Raw genomic sequence first — 21,789 nt, 5'->3', positions numbered from 1 at the left:
TTAACGCTGATAGGATTTCTTTTGATGAGAGGAGAAGACTGACCTAAAGAACCAACTTTTTAGATTAGATTCACTCTTCTTTGGGAACAAACCAAAAAGTCCAATTATGGCATCAATGGAATCCTCTAGAACGAAATTCCGTTTGGAATCACCCTGTCCAACCGGCTCGCCCAACTTTCCAATGAGTCTCGCCAGCTTTCTGACAGCTAGTTGCTTCCAGCCAATGAAAAACACATGTCCACAAGAGATGTAATAAAAACAAAAATCTATAAATTTGTAAGATGATACATCTATACACTAGATGGACCATTTAAAAAACACTTTCCGTTCTTTTTATTTTTTTTTTTAATTTTAATGGGCTACATTCAACACTTTCTATTTCAATTGCATCCGAGAGTCGGAAAGAGGAAACAAATATAGGTAACAGCTTCGGATTTTTATCAATTTGTGTCAAGCTTAAGCGTGATTCGTTCGTGGTTGTGCACTGCAGATTGAAGAAGGAAACTGTAACTACTTTACTATGTCTCTTGTGGTTCACTCTCATCTTCCACTTCCATCCACTTTGGTCCGTTTTCCTTCTTCATCGTTCTTCTTCTTCTTCGTCTTCTTCTTGTATTATTTAATTAACCAACTTATTTGTACTGTCGCAGTGGAAATCGAAGCAGAAAATTAGGTTAAACCCGCTATCGTCGCCCTCATTCATAGCTAGCAGAAGCAGCAGAAATTTCGGGTGCAGTGCTATTAATATGAATTATAATAATAAGAATGATAGCAGTAATTCTTCAAATGGGGTCACATGGTGTTTCTTCAATCCAGCGAAAGACCCCATCATTCAAGAAGCTCTCAAGGTAATTATTAATTTTATTCTAATAACGTAGTTCTAGTCCTCCAAAAGTTTAGGTGATTCTAGAATAGCTTAGCTTTTATAACAGTTTAAGCAACCCTAATTTGTAGCCTGAACCTGCAAAATAGAAATCGAAATTAGTCAAACCTTGATATGATAAACCCTAATTTTTTTGTTTCTTTTTCTTTACATAATCATGAGAACAGAAATCAGTGAAAATGAAAACAGAATCTGGAAAAGGATATTTGGAAATATATGATTGCTTTAACTTGGGGCTAAAGTCAAAACTGCAAAAAGATTTAGCATTGTTGGTAGTAGTCATGATATAGGGGGGGTCCATTGATATCTTTGAATGTTTGCTATGGTTGACTGGTGGTTTTGGTATGGTGAACAAATAATGATATTCCTGCTCCAGATAAATGTGTCATGAAACTTTGTGTCTCGACTTTAAATTTCAGTTTAAGCTGAATTGATTATTTACATTCATAATTTTGTAGCGCTTTCCCTATGCTGATTCGCTAATGACTGAGTTCTCAACAGACGAAACTGCAGGTAGAAGTCCGATTAAAGTGAGTTGGGAGTTTGGACTAATATGGTGAAAACATGACATGACATGAACTTATCTGTTAAATTGAATTTCTCTATCATAAGGCAACAAGTGGTAGTAAAATTTGACTGAAATATCTTCACATTGGGATGAAGTTATTAGTTACAATTATTCCATTTTACAGCATTAGTACCTCAGTCTAGACATAACTGTATACTTTTATATGTACATGGGAGTTAAGGAAATGGTGGAGAGATTTCAATTTTAGATAAAATTTTGTTGAGTTTACAAAATTTCCCTTATAAATCTATTTTTCTTCCTTAATTATCGCTTTCCTCTCTCTTTCTTTCTTCCACTACTTCCTGTCTTTCTTTCATAGATAAGATGAGTTAATAAACTTATATAATATCGGTGTATGAGTAACTCTTTTTTATTAGTATATCATTCACAGGCCGAGTATGATACAAAAGTCATTTTCAGTTGTAGTAGTTTTCTGCGTAATTGGAATTACATTTGCTAATTTAACTGAGTGTGATTGATACTGGAGTATATGTTAAGCATACACATATGGGCCACTGTAGAAAGAACATGCATTCGCTCACCGATAGAAGTTCGATCATAGAATCATAACTTCTTTTGATGAATGTATTTATTTGACAAATTTTATGCCATTAATGAAAATACTTCTCTCTAGGGCTTTTCAATGCTCAGCTTTGAGAAGCTAAATGAAAAGCTTGTTCCTTTTTGAACAATTACTGACTAACTGTCTGAACTAGCCAATTTGAAACCTTGTTAGTTTGATAAATGGCTAACACTAGTCTCAACTTGGTTTTGCCCAGTTCATGCCTCCTGACCCTAGGATATGCGAAATTGACTTTTGTCACAGTACTATTAGCTAAAGGAACATTCTGCATGAAATGATGTCATAGTTTTTGGCATTGAAATTTGATGATGTTCTTACCTCTCTACTTTGATTGGTATACATCAGCAGGAACCGGTGGCATTCTTCGGCGGCGTGTTTGCGGGTATTTTGAGGCTTGACTTGAATGAGGAGCCACTGAAGGAATGGATTACGAGGACCGTGGAAGCTGCTGGTATTAGTGAAGAAGAAACTAGTGCACAAGGCTCAACAACTGAAGCAGCTCCTCAAGAGATTCAGATTGAATAATCACTTGAATTGTTTCTTCTGTATACAAGTTTTTATGAAACCATACTGATAATGCAATAAAAATTGGTTCAATTTGATTATAGGCATTAAAAGCAGATATCATGAAATCTGTATGTCTATCGTCTGGGAGGGGGAAAAACGGTTAAGATACTGGCTATAGCTGTATCTTGGTGAAAAACCAATAAATATTCAAATCCGATATTGAAAATAATAAAATCACATGATATAAGGCAAACATAATATCTACTATCTAGCCCTCTCATGCACACGCTCAAATCTAAAGTTTCATCCTAAATTTACAGTTGCTAGCCTTGATGCTTATGAGATTATTAGATGACAAGCTATCCACTAGCAACTGGCATTCCCCCAAGACCTTCACCTTCCTCAACTTCAGCGTCCCGAGCTTGATTGCCACCGGCGCCTTCACCTTAAGATCCAATGGAATCCTTCCTGTCTGCTGTTGCTGCTGTATCGCTGCCATAATTGTGCTCCCGGCCTGCACCTGACCACTCAAGGACAAATTCAGAACTGTCCTGTTTTGATGTCCTTGGTAGAATTCCGGCAGTGAGCCTTGGCAGAGTTCAGTGTTTGTATACCATACACTCATTCTCCCATCCTTTTCATAGTATATGCCAATCTTCTTGTTTGGATTTGTTGCTGTGATCCTCACTTCGAACTTGGCATACAAACTCGTGTCGAAGTTGAGTCTAAGATCACTGATCCTTAAGGTGTCAACTGAGTAATCTGGAAGCTTTGGTTTGAAGACAAAGTAGATGGTTGCGGCGATTGCAGCAATGAGAATGAACAAGAGGAAAATCAAGAATAATGTCCAACATAAGCACTTGCAGAAGCAGCTTCTTGATCTTTTCTTTGGTGGTAACGGTATGATTGGTGGCATGGCATGTGAATGTTGCAACAGAAGAGGAGAAGGACGATGATAAGCGTTACTACTGCCCTTTTCTGATCTCAAGGAACCTGGAGGTACCAATGGAGTGGTAGGTGGCGCTGGAGCTTCCACCACCACAGGGTGGATCCTCTGTCTCTGATGATCTGCCATGAATGAACAATGGTGAAGTTTTTTTTTTTTTTTATTTTGGATGAGGAAGCTAATTTTGTCACTTGGATTCTTGTGGTGATATATAACAACACTTTAAGACCCTTTTTATTTTGTTGTTCTAGTGAAGAATGTGATGCATGTGTTGACGCTTACATGTGGACTTTGCTTATTTGACTTTTTTTCCTAAATTGTTTCAGTTACTATTGTTGTTGATTGGTCTCTCACAAAAAGCATTGTGGTATGGTTACCTTCCCCACCTACAAAAAGAATGTAAATATACCAAAATATAGAGTGGTTGTTCATCTAGATTTTGTTGAATTACATCCTCAGATACAAGCGTTGTTTTATTTTTTATTTTTTGTAATTTAGTAGTATTATATTATGGGCCCCGCTACACATACAAGCAAATAACGCATACAATCCTTACAAGTTGGCCCAACTCAGGTTTGATTCACGCGCACTCCCTCCCTTTAAATGGAGCGTCAATTTCACGCGCGTCACTCGAACGATTACGCTTCGAAAAAACCGCTCGTTATGGCTCACTCTTCCTCTTCTCCTTCAAAGATAACACAAATCCTCAAGTTTCGAGCAACATTCCAAATTGAAGAGACATTTGAACTCGTCGCGAATAATAGTAGAAACCATCAACAAAATATTATTCAAGGTACGTTATTGTTTTACTCATCTTGTACATTTTCCACATTTCTGTTTCTGATTTCGAAATCGAAGAACTATGTTTTACTGTTCTTCTATGTTCTTCTAGGTTTTATCGATCTTCTTGTTCTAAGAAATTGAACACATGGTGTAAATATATTTGATCCAATTATAAGTAAATTTTTTTTCCATAATTAAACTCTCTCTGGTGTATTCAAAATGTCTGATTTACAGGTACTATAATATGAAGTGGTGATCCAGATAGATTGGAACCCATATATGACGGTCTGCATAGAGATCTGCATAATACACCCAAACACAGACTATAAATACACCGGATAAAAAATTAAATTTATACCTCTGCCGCAGATTTTAACCCAACACTACCTGAAAGCCGCTTGTTGTCCACAAGACCAAAATTAATTAAACTCTCTCTGGTGTATTCAAAATGTCTGATTTACACGTACTATAATATGAAGTGGTGATCCAGATAGATTGGAACCCATATATGACGGTCTGCATAGAGATCTGCATAATACACCCAAACACAGACTATAAATACACCCGATAAAAAATTAAATTTACACCTCTGCTGCAGATTTTAACCCAACACTACCTGAAAGCCACTTGTTGTCCACAAGACCAAAATTAATTAAACTCTCTCTGGTGTATTCAAAATGTCTGATTTACACGTACTATAATATGAAGTGGTGATCCAGATAGATTGGAACCCATATATGACGGTCTGCATAGAGATCTGCATAATACACCCAAACACAGACTATAAATACACCCGATAAAAAATTAAATTTACACCTCTGCTGCAGATTTTAACCCAACACTACCTGAAAGCCACTTGTTGTCCACAAGACCAAAATTAATTAAACTCTCTCTAATGTATTCAAAATTTCTGATTTACAGGTACTATAATATGAAGTGGTGATCCAGATAGATTGGAACCCATATATGACAGTCTGCATAGAGATCTGCATAATACACCCAAACACAGACTATAAATACACCGGATAAAAAATTAAATTTATACCTCTGCCGCAGATTTTAACCCAACACTACCTGAAAGCCACTTGTTGTCCACAAGACCAAAATTATTTAAACTCTCTCTAGTGTATTCAAAATGTCTGATTTACAGGTACTATAATATGAAGTGGTGATCCAGATAGATTGGAACCCATATATGACGGTCTGCATAGAGATCTGCATAATACACCCAAACACAGACTATAAATACACCCGATAAAAAATTAAATTTACACCTCTGCTGCAGATTTTAACCCAACACTACCTGAAAGCCACTTGTTGTCCACAAGATCAAAATTAATTAAACTCTCTCTAGTGTATTCAAAATGTCTGATTTACAGGTACTATAATATGAAGTGGTGATCCAGATAGATTGGAACCCATAAATGACGGTCTGCATAGATATCTGCATAATACACCCAAACACAGACTATAAATACACCCGATAAAAAATTAAATTTACACCTGTGCTGCAGATTTTAACCCAATACTACCTGAAAGCCACTTGCTGTCCACAAGACCAAAATTAATTAAACTCTCTCTAATGTATTCAAAATTTCTGATTTACAGGTACTATAATATGAAGTGGTGATCCAGATAGATTGGAACCCATATATGACGGTCTGCATAGAGATCTGCATAATACACCCAAACACAGACTATAAATACACCCGATAAAAAATTAAATTTACACCTCTGCTGCAGATTTTAACCCAACACTACCTGAAAGCCACTTGTTGTCCACAAGATCAAAATTAATTAAACTCTCTCTAGTGTATTCAAAATGTCTGATTTATAGGTACTATAATATGAAGTGGTGATCCAGATAGATTGGAACCCATATATGACGGTCTGCATAGAGATCTGCATAATACACCCAAACACAGACTATAAATACACCCGATAAAAAATTAAATTTACACCTGTGCTGCAGATTTTAACCCAATACTACCTGAAAGCCACTTGCTGTCCACAAGACCAAAATTAATTAAACTCTCTCTAATGTATTCAAAATTTCTGATTTACAGGTACTATAATATGAAGTGGTGATCCAGATAGATTGGAACCCATATATGACGGTCTGCATAGAGATCTGCATAATACACCCAAACACAGACTATAAATACACCCGATAAAAAATTAAATTTACACCTCTGCTGCAGATTTTAACCCAACACTACCTGAAAGCCACTTGTTGTCCACAAGACCAAAATTAATTAAACTCTCTCTAGTGTATTCAAAATGTCTGATTTACAGGTACTATAATATGAAGTGGTGATCCAGATAGATTGGAACCCATATATGATGGTCTGCATAGAGATCTGCATAATACACCCAAACACAGACTATAAATACACCGGATAAAAAATTAAATTTATACCTCTGCTGCAGATTTTAACCCAACACTACCTGAAAGCCACTTGTTGTCCACAAGACCAAAATTAATTAAACTCTCTCTGGTGTATTCAAAATGTCTGATTTACACGGACTATAATATGAAGTGGTGATCCAGATAGATTGGAACCCATATATGACGGTCTGCATAGAGATCTGCATAATACACCCAAACACAGACTATAAATACACCCGATAAAAAATTAAATTTACACCTCTGCTGCAGATTTTAACCCAACACTACCTGAAAGCCACTTGTTGTCCACAAGACCAAAATTAATTAAACTCTCTCTGGTGTATTCAAAATTTCTGATTTACAGGTACTATAATATGAAGTGGTGATCCAGATAGATTGGAACCCATATATGACGGTCTGCATAGAGATCTGCATAATACACCCAAACACAGACTATAAATACACCCTATAAAAAATTAAATTTACACCCCTACTGCAGATTTTAACCCAACACTACCTGAAAGCCACTTGTTGTCCACGAGACCAAAATTAATTAAACTCTCTCTGGTGTATTCAAAATGTCTGATTTACATGTACTATAATATGAAGTGGTGATCAGATAGATTGAAACCCATATATGACGGTCTGCATAGAGATCTGCATAATACACCCAAACACAGACTATAAATACACCTGATAAAAAATTAAATTTACACCTCTGCTGCAGATTTTAACCCAACACTACATGAAAGCCACTTGTTGTCCACAAGACCAAAGTTTAGCAGAAAATCATTCCAATTCCTATCAAATGAGTCTTTGCTATGAGAGTTTCATTTTTCCTCTCTGCTACATGTAATCAATTGATTCTTAATCTCGTTTTCCTTTCTATTTGTGCTCCGAACTCTTATAGAAAAACCTGCAACCTTGGTATAGTTCCTGTAAAATTTTCCAGCATCTTCAAGGGTGGTAAAGGTCATTCCAACCTTCGGAACAAACTGGTCATCAACAACAGAGAGGTTGCAGAATACACCATGTCAAAAACTATAAATACACCATGTCAAAACGAAGCTGGAGTTACAGAAAGAAAAACTAACGTCAATGACGAAGAACAAACCAATGAGAAAGGAGAGGAAAAGAACGATCGAAAAATCAGGGGAAGACGCGCGAGAAGAAGAATGATGAAATTTGAAAAGAAAGAAAACAAAGAAGGAAACAAATCTTTTAAATTTGGTAGTTATACAAACGCGGGATCTTTGTATAGCGCGTGTAAGTGACGTAGGAGTTGCAGCGCGTTTTAGTGGATTAGGCGTTAATGAACTTGTAATAGTTACAAACCCTAATCGCTTGTATACTAAGCTTTTCTCTTATATTATATATTATTACCATATTCAAAGTTCGTCGGCACATCTCTATATAATCTATACTATTAGATAGGATATAAATTTTGTATTCCATTTAAAGATGTGTGTTTTAACTAATTACTTAATGTCAAAAGATAAAATGTTTACATAAAATATTTTTTATTTCGTTTTCTTTTGTTGGGGTGGCATCCTGGCATATGTACACAAAAAGAACACAAAAGAAAATAAAGTGGCATGTGGTGGGTGTTACTGCCGCATTGCCATAGATAAGGAGAAAAAGGGACAGAGAGGTTCTTAGTTCAGTTTTGCTTCCTTGCTTTGTATGTAAGAAAACCTTGACTTGAACATTAAGACTACGTTCTCACACATAATGCACGAAGACATTGTGGTATACGTAAACATTATTGGCCTTCACCAACAAAATTCATCATGTTTTCTATAATGTTAAACAATCAGAGTTTTTGCCAAAAGATATGTGACAAATCACATGGCATAAAAAATGTAATTACATAACGATGATAGTTGATGACTATAGTATTTCCCTTTTCGATGAAACCAAAGTGAAAATGCGTGCAAATCTAAGGATTTGGATTCTCTAAAGTTTGAATTCTACTTTAAAAAGTAAAGTGTGATCTTTCACAATTTATTTTATAGGTGGAACAAAAAACAAATATAAAAGAGAAACAATTCAAGAGTAAAAGATCACACTTAATTCTCTAAAGTAAAATTCAAACTTTAAAGGATCTAAATCCCAAATCTAATATTGGTCGGGTCAAATTGAATTCGAATTTTATGCCTATGAATTGGCACAGTATCAAATATTTAATATAAAAATATTATAAACACAATAAAAATTAATTACAACATTAATTTAGATATTTATATTTATATTTTAACATATAATTTATATAAATATTATATATAATGATTACTTTTTAATAGATAAAGTATTATTTTAGTCTATAACGTTTGAACAAAATTTTAATTTTATCTTTAACATTTTGCAAATTTTTTTTTTGTTCCAAAAAAATTTAAATATGTTCAATGTAATTTTACTATTAAATTTGACACCGATTAATCAATAGAATGAGTACAACGACATTAACGGGAGGCGCGCGGAAGCTAGTGTAGCTTAAGGGGCAATGTACTCCCAAATTAAAATTTTTAATGTATAAAGATCTTTATTTTTTATATTAGCTCCTCTTAATTTTATTTTTTTTCTTTTTCTAGAGTTATATTTTAATATTAGTCTCCTCTTAAAAATTACGCTAACTCCGCCCCTGAACGTTAATAATGTTATTAGTTAAGTCATATCTTTTTTCACGTGTTAGAAAAATATAACCAAATCTTTTTATAACACTTGTTCTTAATTTTTCTTTTGTACAAAACTCCAAATCTTAACAATCAATCATCAACGCTTCAAAATTAAAGGAAAAACTTTTATATTACTGATCGCTGATAGATCGATTTTACTTACATACTGAAATCGAATGTTATTGACTCTTTAATATGAAAAATATTTTGTGTCAAATTTAATGATAAGACAATATTAAATCCCGCTTAAAACTTTTGTAAAATTGAAATAGAACATTTGAAAATTTTTGGAACTAAAATAAAACATTTAAAATGTCAGATACTAAATTAGAATTCAGATTTTTTTACTTAAATAAAATAAACACCTTCCAAAATTACTTGATTCCTAAAGTCAAAACATGAATTTTCTATTCCTAATAATATATAAATCATCTCAGGGCCTTGTGGCTTATATAATATGTTAACAATTACAACCTAGGACGATTTATGCATGAATAGTTTTTGAAAAAACACCCATAAATCGTCCTAGAGTGGCCAACTTTACAAATTGAGAGTAAATCATCCCAGGGTGAGAGGATTTATGTATTTCATGGCAAAAACACAAGGGGCTAGCGCGATTTATGTGCAACAACTAACCCTCAACACCTAGTCACGATTTATGTTCAAAACTACACACCCTCAACACCAAACCACGATTTACCCTCAACTTACCTAACCCTGAGGAGGCTACGACGATTTATACTCAGTTTGGAAGCTGAAGATGTTGCAACGATTAACCTTGCATATAAAGAGTCACCATTTTCACCATATCCAAGCTGTTAGAGTGAAGGTTAGGAAGGAAAAGAGCCTGCAGTGGTGGAAGAAGGGGCGGTGAGTGGCGGCGTGCAGCGTACAACGACGAGGTTACGGTGGCGGGTGGCATAAAGCAATCACTGTGCGACAGAATGTGTCACAAAGCGGTGATTTGTGCGGTAGAGTGGGAAGAATCAGCCCTAAGGCAAGGATAGATGGCTGCCAATGAGGGAGATATGTACCACCTGAACGGTATTGTGTATGTTGCCGAATTTATCGATGAAGAGGTTAGTTATCAGAATCTGTATTTAGTTGTTTTAGTTGATGTCATTGATCTATTGATGATGTTTATATCCTAATGAATTTAATCTAATTTCAATATGAATATCTAATGAGATCATGGCTGGTTTAAAGGCTGATAGGTGTGATTGACTGTTAGAACATTTGTGATTATGAAATTTAGGGTTTTATTGTTTAGTAAATTTTCAAGTTTTTGCATGATTATAAAGGATGTTAGACTTAAGTGAACCTAGCGACTTAAAATCAGAAATTTTGTTTATAATGTATTTATGCTTGTGATGTTAGACTTGTGATATTATAATGAATACCTATAACCTGTTTTACGTCATTAGCTTATTCCATATTCTTTTTTTTACTTTGAATTATACCCAAAAATTGTGGCCTTAATATTTCTATTTTATCAACCAACTCGATGTGTTAGGACTGTCTGTAGATAATAGAAGATGATAATGCATGACTGTGTAGTGCCCTACTTAGATCGTGTCAATTTACTACATTGCAAGGCTGAATAATTATTGGTTCAAGCTTGATGAGCCACTGATAAGTGCATTTGTGGAGTGATGGCGTCCTGAGACCCATACATTTCATATGCCATTTGGAGAGTGCACGATAACTCTACAAGATATGGCATACCAGTTTGACCTCCCTATTGACGAACATGTAGTTAGTGGATGTCTTAGCGACTTCGAGCAGTTGATGGAGGGGGAAAGCCTGCTTGGGTGTGGGTTGGAGAGTTGTTCAGTGAACTTCTACCAAATGATTGTACCGATGAGTTCACAGTTTCTTTTTCGTGGTTCCAGAACAAGTTCAAAGTCTTGCCCGCCAATGCATTAGATGCAACGGTACAAATTTATGCGCGTGGTTATATTATAGTGTTGTTGTCCACGACGCTTTTCGGGGACAAGCCTGTTGTTAGGGTTCATTTACGGTGGCTTCCGTATGTTGCGGACCTTGACGGGCAAGGCAAGTATAGTTGGGGTTCGGCTACTTTATCTTGGTTGTACAGGTGTCTTTGCAGGGTTGCTAACCAAAATGTTAAGAATCTAGCTGGGCCACTGGCATTGCTATAGTCTTGGATTTTTTGGCATTTTCCTATGTTTAGGACCAGAGGGTTTGACACCATACTCTCGCCACTTGCATCAAGATGAGTACTTTTCATGGACGACGTTTACAGTGCACTAGTTCATAAATCTTTTTTCTAAATTTAATGCTTATCATTATGAATCTTCCAGGTGGGATAGGTACCTGCCATCATCAGACGAGAAGGGTCCTCGGATCATCGCTACTCGACATAAGCTAGACAGGTTGGGAGTAGATGATGTAAATATAAGCTTCCATTAATCACTTTCGATTAAACAAGATAATTGTTTACTTTTTTTCGCGTAACGTTTATGATAAGTTTTTTTCTGTGATCTTTAAATAAAATGAATAATAATGTAATATTAATATTATGTTATTATCTAATTTTATTTCACGAAAGACGAAAGATTGTAAAAGCTCGACTTTACTAATATCATTTACATTAGTAATTTACCCAGTCTTTATTTTAGTTAAGTACCACCACTTGAGATAATTAATTGAATTTGTACCATGCCCAATTACCTTCCAAGATATTTAAAAATTAACCTTGTTGATTCAGCAGTTTAAAATCGCGACACGCAGCACTTAATGCACCACGTGTCATGATGCATGCCATTACCCTTAATTAAGTGCCATTTAGCCCACTTAATCACCTCATATAAAAGCACAAAATTCTCTCTCTTTCCTCAAGATCAGCCAAGGCGTGCATGGAGAGAAATGGGAGAATTTTGTTAATTTCAGATCTTCCAAGCTTGATTTCTTGATATTTGTGACCACCACAAAAATTCTAGTTCGATAGAAGTGACCGTATCTTCCTCCTCTATGCGGTGACGTGTGTTTTGTTTGGTGAAATTGTGAAGTGGAGCTGCCCCTGCTAGAAACTAAGTTGGCCGAACCAACAGAGGGAAAGAACTACCAAGTTTTCGATGTTTTCACTCTATTTGATCGATCAGAAACCTCCCCTCCGGTATCTTGTGTGTATTCTACGCTTCACAGAGGTAAGATTTGACTCTTTAATCGGTTAAAATTATGAATTAATTGATATATATAGTTGGATTATTGTCTGTTGATGTTTGTTGCTCAAATTTATGATTGCTGGTTGTTGAAATTTTAGTTGAATTGCTGCTAGATTTGTTGTTGTGTTTCGACCATATTGAGAAATGAGGAACTGAGATGTTGTTATTGAATAATTGGCTTAAATTTGAGATATATGATAGTATGTAACTAAGTTCTGACGGTCGAATTTGATTTAGAATTAATTATAATTAAATGAATATTTTGAACAGAGGTTTCGAGTAAAAAAGAGGAGAGGTTTGACTTTTGAGAAAGATTTAATGAATAAAAAAATTTTATTTATAAATATATAAATTTTATTGAAATTAATTGAGTTTAGTTTTTGGAGAAAGATAATTGGTTTGCAATAAGAGGTTTAAAGTGGAAGACAGCTTTGGAAAAAATGACTCTAATTGAACTAAAAAGGTTTTATTTTGAAACGAAGACCCGTGCCCAATTTACTTATTTTAATGGAGTTTTGAGTATTTAAAAATTTGCATAATATTTTGAATAATTTATAAAGTAATCAGTGAAGACTGGGTCTCTTTTACAGAGTTTAGAGTTATTTAGAGTAATTTTAAAGTACGTTAATTTAATTAAAGTAACTTGCAGAATATGTCATTTTTCAAAGTTTAAGCATATTTATGTATTTTAGTCCTGTGAGCATATTTATGCATATTTTTAAAAGTATTTGTAGAATTTAAGCATAACTTTGAGATGTTTGAAAAAGTGATTCTAAAGTTAAATCTCATGACCCGCGCTGTTTTAGTCTATTATTTTAAAGAAATCGTGGAATTCTTCATAAAGAATTATTATATCTTGAAAGTTATTTGATTATGTGATGAGATAATTGTGGTTGGAAGTACTACACCAATGACTCTTCTTGTCATCGATTTATCCAGTAATTTGCCGAAGAGTGGTACGGGCGCTATAACTCAAGAGTGTGACCCATCACTTTAGTCGTGGGAGCGGTACGGGCACTATAGCCTAAGAGTGTGCGGATGTTATAACCAAAGAGTGTACCGGGCACTATACCCCCAAAGCAATGGCAATGAGAGACAACGTCCATAAGGATGTCATGTTGACTGCGGGTCGAAAACTGACGGATGAGCTCATTACCTGTACTAAGACTAGACATGCATCATACTTGTTTGTGCATATCTCTTGTGGGTTTTGAATTAGTTCTTATGGTTGTATATTATGTTACTGTTTGCTCTTGTTTGTTTTTTTCTCTATGTTCTTTTGTTGTGATTTGATTGATCTGGGACCCGTGGTCGTTATATAAAAAGCATATTTACTTGTTTCATCATGACCTTACTAAGAACTTTCTAGTTCTTACCCTCTATCTTCCTACCCCCTTTAGATGGAGATGGGTGTCATTTTCTATGAGCTCCAACAGCCTTGTGTTTATGGGGATCTTGTCCTTCATAGCTTTTATGTAGTGGCCGCAGAGCCTCGAGTCTGTAAGTACGTAGTTAGAGATCATCCCTTTCAACACCCGCCAGCTTCACCTCTCTTTGATCCTGATGCACCGTATGATTTTCCGCTATCTGGGTTGCATCCCAATTCTGTTCATCATCCTTTTGATGACATACATACAGGTCTTGTTCCAGCACAGTAGGATAGTTAGGTGGTGCCTGAGCCTGGCCATATTATCGATGACTACATCCTTGAGTCTCCCCCAGTAGGATTGGATATGTCGATAGAGTCGCTTTCTACTTGCTCCTCTGACCCTTTAACCATAGAGCCTAGACTTTTGCCACAGCTTGTGGTCAGCCCTTAGCAATTGACCATATTTCTCCTAGTGGTACAACTTCCGCAGGCGATAGCAGTGATGGTAGTCCCAAGAGCACACTAGATGTCATCGTTATTTCTGACGACGAGGACGTTGAGGAGGAGCACTCTGATGAGGAGATTGAGATTGTGGATCTGACTTCTGAGGATGATGACAATCGCGATATGGACATAGAGATCATGGACTTGACTTCTGATAACGATTTGGTAGCGACATCAGCATCTTCTTTTGTCAGGTCTTTGGTTTAGTATTTCTTGTGTCTTAGACTCTCACTTTTGTTTTTCGAGAGATTAGGTTAGAAGACTAGGCTAGTCTGGGCATTAGATTAGGAGGCTTTCTATATGGGCCAAACCTTGGAGATATTTTGAGTTGTATATATGTTCATGACTAAGAGGGAGTAACTAACTTTTCGTTCTTTGGGTGATATATATATATATATATATATATATATATATGTTTGTGTATGTATCTGTTTATCTCTTTTGTTTGCGTAATCTCGCATTTTTCTTTAGTTGCAATTTTATTTTCTTTAAAAAGGTTTTTCATAAAAATCGAGTTCCATTAACACGATTTCAAGCTTGATATTATTAATAATAGTGTCAGTGTAATTTTAAGTTGGTAACGCTTGATGTTTCGGTATGAACATGTCATACTAGAAATTGGGTCGTTACAGAAGTCAACTACTGCGTTGATATACTTTGCGTCAATTGAATGGCATTAGGTTGACAGGATTTTATCTCAGCTTGGGGGAGTTCATCACATCCCCGAACCAGCCATCACGATTGATTTCCTATTGTCGAAGGATGGTCGAGGACCGACCCGATGGTTCCCTGAAGTATTCGTCACATGGCATTGATTACTTGTAGATCCTCGCCAGGGAGGATTCCCACAGATGCTCCTGTTCGGGGTCTGACACAAGAATTGTGTTGGTTAGGAATTTCACACAAAATAATTCCGTTGGTAGTATAGTTCCCAACCGACAAACAACTCTCGCACCAAATTAAATTTTGGTTTTGTCATAATTAACAAACCCCAAATAAGAATTAACCGGAGTATTTGGACTCTGGGTCATCTCACAAGGAATTGCAATGAAATGTATGATTATTGGCTATGAGGGGTATATAGGGTTTTGATTGATAAGAAGGCAAGAAATTAAATGACAAGAAGTAAATCAAGCAAGCAATTAAAGAAAGCAAGTGATAAAGAGAGACATTCATGGCAAGGGTTGAGATCATAGGCTTTCTATCCTAGTCATACAATGATTAATTCATCTTATTTAGTTAACTCCAATCAAATGGAAGAAGGTATCATGTCATCTTCACATAGGGAGAATGTCAAACAAGATTAATCAATCATATCACAATAATAAATAAGAATTTATCTTATTACGTCATCTCCAACATTGGAAGAAGGTATCAAATTATCTTCCACGAGAAAAAGTCTAATAAGATAGCTAATCTCAATTCAAAAGTCCTAATCAATTTACTAATTAAATTAGCAAAAGATTAGCGTCAATGGAAACAATATTAGCTAACAACTCTAGATCACCAACATGAGTTGGGTTTTCATGACTCAAGATTGCCTAATTACTCTTTCCAAACCAAGAATACTCAAAATCTACTCTAACATCCTTCCAAGAATTTTGTCAAACACTTGGAAGGCATACATGGAAAGCATGGTAAATTGCAAAAAATGATAAAATCTACCAACTACAAATTGCAAGAAAAGTAAATTCACAACTCAAATTAACAATTAAAAGAAACATCAAACATTAAATTGCATTGAAAATAAATCAAATCCAACAAGAGCATCCATGAACATAAAAGAGAAATTAACATTACAAATCATGAGAATGAAAGGGTAGAAGTAAGAAATCATAAAAGAAATGAGATGGAAACATGAAATTGGATTTAAATCTAGAAGAATTAACCTAAACCTAACCTAATTCTAGAGAGAAGAGGGAGCTTCTCTCTATAGAAACTAACCTACATGATGCTAATGCTACAAATAATTGCTCCCCCTTTACCCAAGCTTGAAATCTGCATGAAATAGCATTGGAAATGAGTTGGGTTGGGCCCAAAATGCTCTACAATTTGCTGGCCACGATTTCACTTTAGTGAACCACGTGCTCAATCGGCGTGCACGCGTACATTGCACGTGCGCGTCCCTTAGACGTGAAGCAACTATGGAAAATTTTATATTATTTCGAAGCCCCGGATGTTAGCTTTTCAACGCAACTGGAACCGCCTCATTTGAATCTCTGTAGCTCAAGTTATGGTCATTTGAGTGTGAAGAGGTCAGGCTTGACAGCTTTACGTTCCTTCATTTCTTCATGAGTTCTCCCATTTACATGCTTTTCTCCTCACTTCTTCCATCCAATACTTATCCTATGAATCTGAAATCACTCAACAAATACATCAAAGTATCGAATGGAATTAAAGTGAATTGAATTTATCTATTTTAAGGCCTGAAAAGCATGTTTTCACATTTAAGCACAAATCAAGGGAGAATTGCAAAACCATGCTATTTCATTGAATAAATGTGGGAAAAGGTGATAAAATCCCCCAAATTAAGCACAAGATAAACCACAAAACTGGGGTTTATCAAATCTCCCCACACTTAAACTAAGCATGTCCTCATGCTAAAATCAAGAAAGAAGCAAAGTGGTATCAACATTTATTCAATGCAAACTAACTACATGCAACCTATCTATATGCAATCTATCTACATGAATGCAACTACTTGGTCAAAATAAGTCAACTTCCAAGAATACATATGCAAGCACAAGGGCTAAGGCAATAGCAATCAAATCAACTAACAATTGAATTGAATCATTGAAAGATTTTACAAACTTGCAAGAAAAGATGATCATGGGTAGAGGCATGTAATTGAGCGATCGAACCCTCACCGGATGTGTATCCGCTCTAGGCACTCAAGTGTATAGGGTTGATTCACTCAATTCTCCCCTAATCATGCTTTTCAAGATTTGTTTTTCATCTAACAATCAACAATTATTTCATGCATGCATACAAATATCATGAGGTCTTTCCCATAGGTTGTAATGGGGCTAGGGTCAAGGTAAGGATGCATATGGTCAAGTGGACTAGAATTTGAATCTTTGATTAACCTAAACTTCCCACCTAACCTATGACAACCTATACAATTCAAAGCTAACCTAACTACCCATTCTTCACTTTTCACATACACTCATGCATTCTCTTTTTTATCACCACACATATGCATTGATTCTTATTAAGCTTTACTTGGGGCATTTTGTCCCATTCTTATTGCTTTTCTTTTTCTTTCTTTTCTATTTTTTTCTTTTGATATATATATATATATATATATTTTGTTTTTCTCATTTTTTTTCTTTTCAACTAAAATATATACAAGAACATCAATGCATACGGTTTACACATGATTAATACATGAGTATGTATCCAATTTCCCAAAATTTTGACAAAAAATATAAAAACACACTTTTATCCCAACCAATGTTCCCAACTCTCCCAAACTTGAATGATAAGCACTCTCACTAGCCTAAGCTAATCAAAGATCTAAATAAGGACATTTATTGTTTTCCGCTTTAAGCTTGTAATGTGCTAAAATTAAGAACAAATGGGTTAAGCATAGGCTCAAGATTGGTTAACAATGGAAGATAAAAGGTAGGCTATTTGGGTAAGTGAGCTAATTGAAACGATGGCCTCAATCATATAACTGCATGTATACACAAAATAATGGACATATAGAATCAAACAAATCAAAGATTACAATCATAGAAAGAGAATAATGCACACAAGAATGAAAATAAGTGGCTATATGATGTAACCACACAATTAGGCTCAAATCTCACATGCTTGTGTTCTTAGCTCAAAAACATGATCCACAATTGTATAATTCAAGCAAGTTCTAAAAAATTTTTTTTTCAATCAATTGGGGTGTCCTATAGATAAAATTCTTGGAAAATATCATGATTTTGACTAAGTTTAATATATACATATGCAAAACAAGAAAATGCAACTAAAAATCCTAAAATGAAATGTAAAAGTGTTGGGATTAGAAACTTGTTACCCAAAAACGCCGAGTGGTCGGATGACCTCCCCACACTTAAAAGTTTGCACCATCCTCGGTGTACTCAAAGATGAGCAAGGGGGTACAGCGACCTTCCGAGTTGCTACCTTCAGCTGGTAGATCAACCGGTTGCTGCGTGTTCTACTCCCGCTTCCATTTTTGCTTGTGATGATTCATCCTGAATAATAGAAAATAGGATAGTAAGAAAAGTGAATGTGCAAGAAAGGAAGCGTAAATTGTTGGAATGAGGTAAATCACTAGAATTGAGTGGGTGAATTAGTGTGACATTGATGAAAAATAGGTGTGTGGGTCCTAACTTGCATGCGGTTTTAGAACTCACACCCTAGTAATTAAAACCCATGTCACAATTATACAAAAGAGGTATGCACTTCGTTTATTCTAGTGTGCTTGAGGTACTTCAAAAGACTTGTAGGGTAAGTTAACCAAACAAATAGTGAAGAGGCATGGAAGCATTCAAGCAATTAATCAAGCAATTGTGAAATTAGATAGTGCATGGACATTGATTGATGTGTAAGTAACTTAGTGAACAAAATGGTATATATGAAACTTACATAACAAACAATGACACATATTGAAGTTGTTGCAACACCTTAGTGACATAGAGGTGAAACACATGGATGCTATGGAACTTAGGAAAAAGGAATATGGAAGCGGAAATCAATCACATAGCAAGCATGGTTCGCAAAGCTTTACAAAGCTCAAAAATATGTCACTAGGTAAGCTTTCGATCCAATTTCACAATTCCAAAATCTCAATGCATGAAATAGGTGATGTGAATAAGGTGAATCATAAACAAGCATCACCTAAAAAAAATGAAATGATAATATACAATTGCCTACCAATGGATGATGAATGCATGGTGGCCAAAACATGCAATTCAAAGACTTAAGAAGCTTAAAGGCAATGTCACATGTACTTGGTATTCAAAAGCATTAAACATGAAAAGTTCCGAACCAAGTAATCAAATATAACCTCAACAAAGAATGCAACAATGACAATTAACAATAATGATGTTAAACTAACATCCTATCAATAAGCAGCAATAGTAAACAGTAAACAAGATTGGTAATTGATGAGCGGATAATTTATACGCTTTTTGGCATTGTTTTTAGGTAGTTTTTAGTAAGTTCAAGCTACTTTTAGGGATGTTTTCATTAGTTTTATGTTAAATTCACATTTCTGGACTTTACTATGAGTTTGTGTATTTTTCTGTGATTTCAGGTAATTTCTGGCTGAAATTGAGGGACTTGAGCAAAACTCTGATAGGAGGCTGACAAAGGACTGCTGATGCTGTTGGAATCTGACCTCCCTGCACTCAAAATGAATTTTCTGGAGCTACAAAACTCCAAATGGCGCGCTCTCAACGGCGTTGGAAAGTAGATATCCAGAGCTTTCCAGCAATATATAATAGTCCATACTTTATTTGGGAATTGATGACGTAAACTGGCGCTCAACGCCAGTTCCATGTTGCTGTCTGGAGTAAAACGCCAGAAACACGTCACGACCCGGAGTTGAACGCCCAAAACACGTTACAACTTGGCGTTCAACTCCAAAAGAAGCCTAAGCTCGTGGATAGATCAAGCTCAGCCCAAACACACACCAAGTAGGCCCCGAAAGTGGATTTATGCATCAATTACTTACTCATGTAAACCCTAGTAGCTAGTCTAGTATAAATAGGATAATTTACTATTGTATTAGACATCTTTGGTCTCAGTTTTATTTTATTCTTCATCTGAGGAGACTATTGATCACGTTTTGGGGGGCTGGCCATTCGGCCATGCCTGAACCTTTCACTTATGTATTTTCAACGGTGGAGTTTCTACACACCATAGATTAAGGGTGTGGAGCTCTGCTGTACCTCAAGTTTCAATGCAATTACTATTATTTTCTATCCAATTCGAATTATTCCTATTCTAAGATATTCGTTGCACTTCAATTTGATGAATGTGATGATCCGTGACACTCATCATCATTCTCACCTATGAACGCGCGTGATTGACAACCACTTCCGTTCTACCCTAGACCGGGCGCATATCTCTTGGATTCCTTAATCAGAATCTTCGTGGTATAAGCTAGAATTGATGGCGGCATGCATGGGAATCCGGAAGGTCTAACCTTGTCTGTGGTATTCCGAGTAGGATTCCGGAATTGAATGACTGTGACGAGCTTCAAACTCCTAAAGGCTGGGCGTTAATGACAGACGCAAAAGAATCAAGGGATTCTACTCCAACCTGATTGAGAACCGACAGATGATTAGCCGTGCTGTGACAGAGCATTTGGACCTTTTTCACTGAGAGGATGGGATGTAGCCATTGACAACGGTGATGCCCTACATACAGCTTGCCATAGAAGGGAGTGATAAAATTGGATAAAAGCAGTAGGAAAGAAGAGATTCAGGAGGAGCACAACATCTCCATACGCCTATCTGAAATTCCCATCATGGAAATACATGAGTAACTTTATCCTTATTTTATGTTTAATTACTATTATTTGGTTTTCCAAATTCCATAATTTATTTAAATCCGCCTGACTGAGATTTACAAGATGACCATAGCTTGCTTCATACCAACAATCTCTGTGGAATCGACCCTTACTCACGTAAGGTTTATTACTTGGACGACCCAGTACACTTGCTGGTTAGTTGAACGGAGTTGTGACCACACATAGTAAAGAGCTATTATCTCGAATTAAATTTCATACAAGTACAAAGAGTACGAATCACAATTTCGTCCACCAAGTTTTTGGCACCGTTGCCGGGGATTGTTCGAGTATGGACAACTAACGGTTCATCTTGTTGCTCAGATTAGGTAATTTTCTTTTTGTTTTGTTTTCAAAAATTTTTCAAAATTTTTTTTCCTTTTTTTTCGAAAATAAATAAAGAAAATACCAAAAAATCATAAAATCATAAAAACCAAAAATATTTTGTGTTTCTTGTTTGAGTCTTGAGTCAACTTTTAAGTTTGGTGTCAATTGCATGCTTTAAAAAAATTTTCTTGCATTTTTCGAAAATTCATGCATTCATGGTGTTCTTCATGATCTTCAAGTTGTTCTTGACAAGTCTTCTTGTTTGATCTTGATGTTTTCTTGTTTTGTGTTGTTTGTTGTTTTTCATATTCATTTTTTTGTTTGTTAGAGTCCATGCATTAAAGATTTCTAAGTTTGGTGTCTTGCATGTTTTCTTTGCATCAAAAATCTTTCAAAATTATGTTCTTGATGTTCATCATGATCTTCATAGTGTTCTTGGTGTTCATCTTGACATTCATAGTGTTCTTGCATGCATTCTTTGTTTTGATCCATAAAGAAAAGAGAAAAACACAAAAATGACGTTTTTAATTTTTCTCTC

The 21,789-nt window shown here is 35.5% G+C and overlaps 2 protein-coding genes across 6 annotated transcripts; one reads left to right on the top strand and one right to left on the bottom strand.

Moving 5' to 3' along the window:
• Positions 1 to 212: 212 nt before the first annotated feature.
• On the top strand, positions 213 to 2,651 carry LOC112711061 (UPF0426 protein At1g28150, chloroplastic). 5 transcript variants are annotated; one of them, XM_025763603.2, is made up of 5 exons: positions 213 to 420; positions 491 to 565; positions 651 to 848; positions 1,342 to 1,413; positions 2,380 to 2,651. In XM_025763603.2, exons 2-5 carry the CDS (start codon positions 521 to 523, stop codon positions 2,557 to 2,559), a joined length of 495 nt encoding a protein of 164 aa, XP_025619388.1. In that variant the 5' UTR covers positions 213 to 420; positions 491 to 520; the 3' UTR covers positions 2,560 to 2,651. The 5 variants fall into 5 exon arrangements, with proteins under 5 accessions (XP_025619388.1, XP_072059130.1, XP_072059129.1 ...); XM_072203029.1 differs by having other exon boundaries at positions 281 to 420; positions 1,342 to 1,396; positions 2,383 to 2,651; XM_072203028.1 differs by having other exon boundaries at positions 281 to 420; positions 2,383 to 2,651.
• A 75-nt stretch (positions 2,652 to 2,726) lies between these two features.
• LOC112711060 (NDR1/HIN1-like protein 6) lies at positions 2,727 to 3,616 on the bottom strand. The gene has a single exon (XM_025763602.3). It carries the CDS (start codon positions 3,614 to 3,616, stop codon positions 2,837 to 2,839), a length of 780 nt encoding a protein of 259 aa, XP_025619387.1. The 3' UTR covers positions 2,727 to 2,836.
• Positions 3,617 to 21,789: the final 18,173 nt, after the last annotated feature.

Source organism: Arachis hypogaea, chromosome 9, assembly GCF_003086295.3.
Source record: "Arachis hypogaea cultivar Tifrunner chromosome 9, arahy.Tifrunner.gnm2.J5K5, whole genome shotgun sequence".
NCBI lineage: Eukaryota > Viridiplantae > Streptophyta > Magnoliopsida > Fabales > Fabaceae > Arachis > Arachis hypogaea.
This window is presented reverse-complemented; position numbering and strand designations above follow the sequence as displayed.

What these genes read in the sequence shown, in the direction of transcription:
- LOC112711061 (XM_025763603.2), top strand. Translation starts at nt 521, where the DNA reads ATGTCTCTTGTGGTTCACTCTCATCTTCCACTTCCATCCACTTTG. An exon ending in TCATTCAAGAAGCTCTCAAG is followed by an intron (nt 849 to 1,341) that starts GTAATTATTAAT and finishes ATAATTTTGTAG; the next exon opens with CGCTTTCCCTATGCTGATTC. An exon ending in CAGGTAGAAGTCCGATTAAA is followed by an intron (nt 1,414 to 2,379) that starts GTGAGTTGGGAG and finishes GGTATACATCAG; the next exon opens with CAGGAACCGGTGGCATTCTT.
- LOC112711060 (XM_025763602.3), bottom strand. Translation starts at nt 3,616, where the DNA reads ATGGCAGATCATCAGAGACAGAGGATCCACCCTGTGGTGGTGGAAGCT.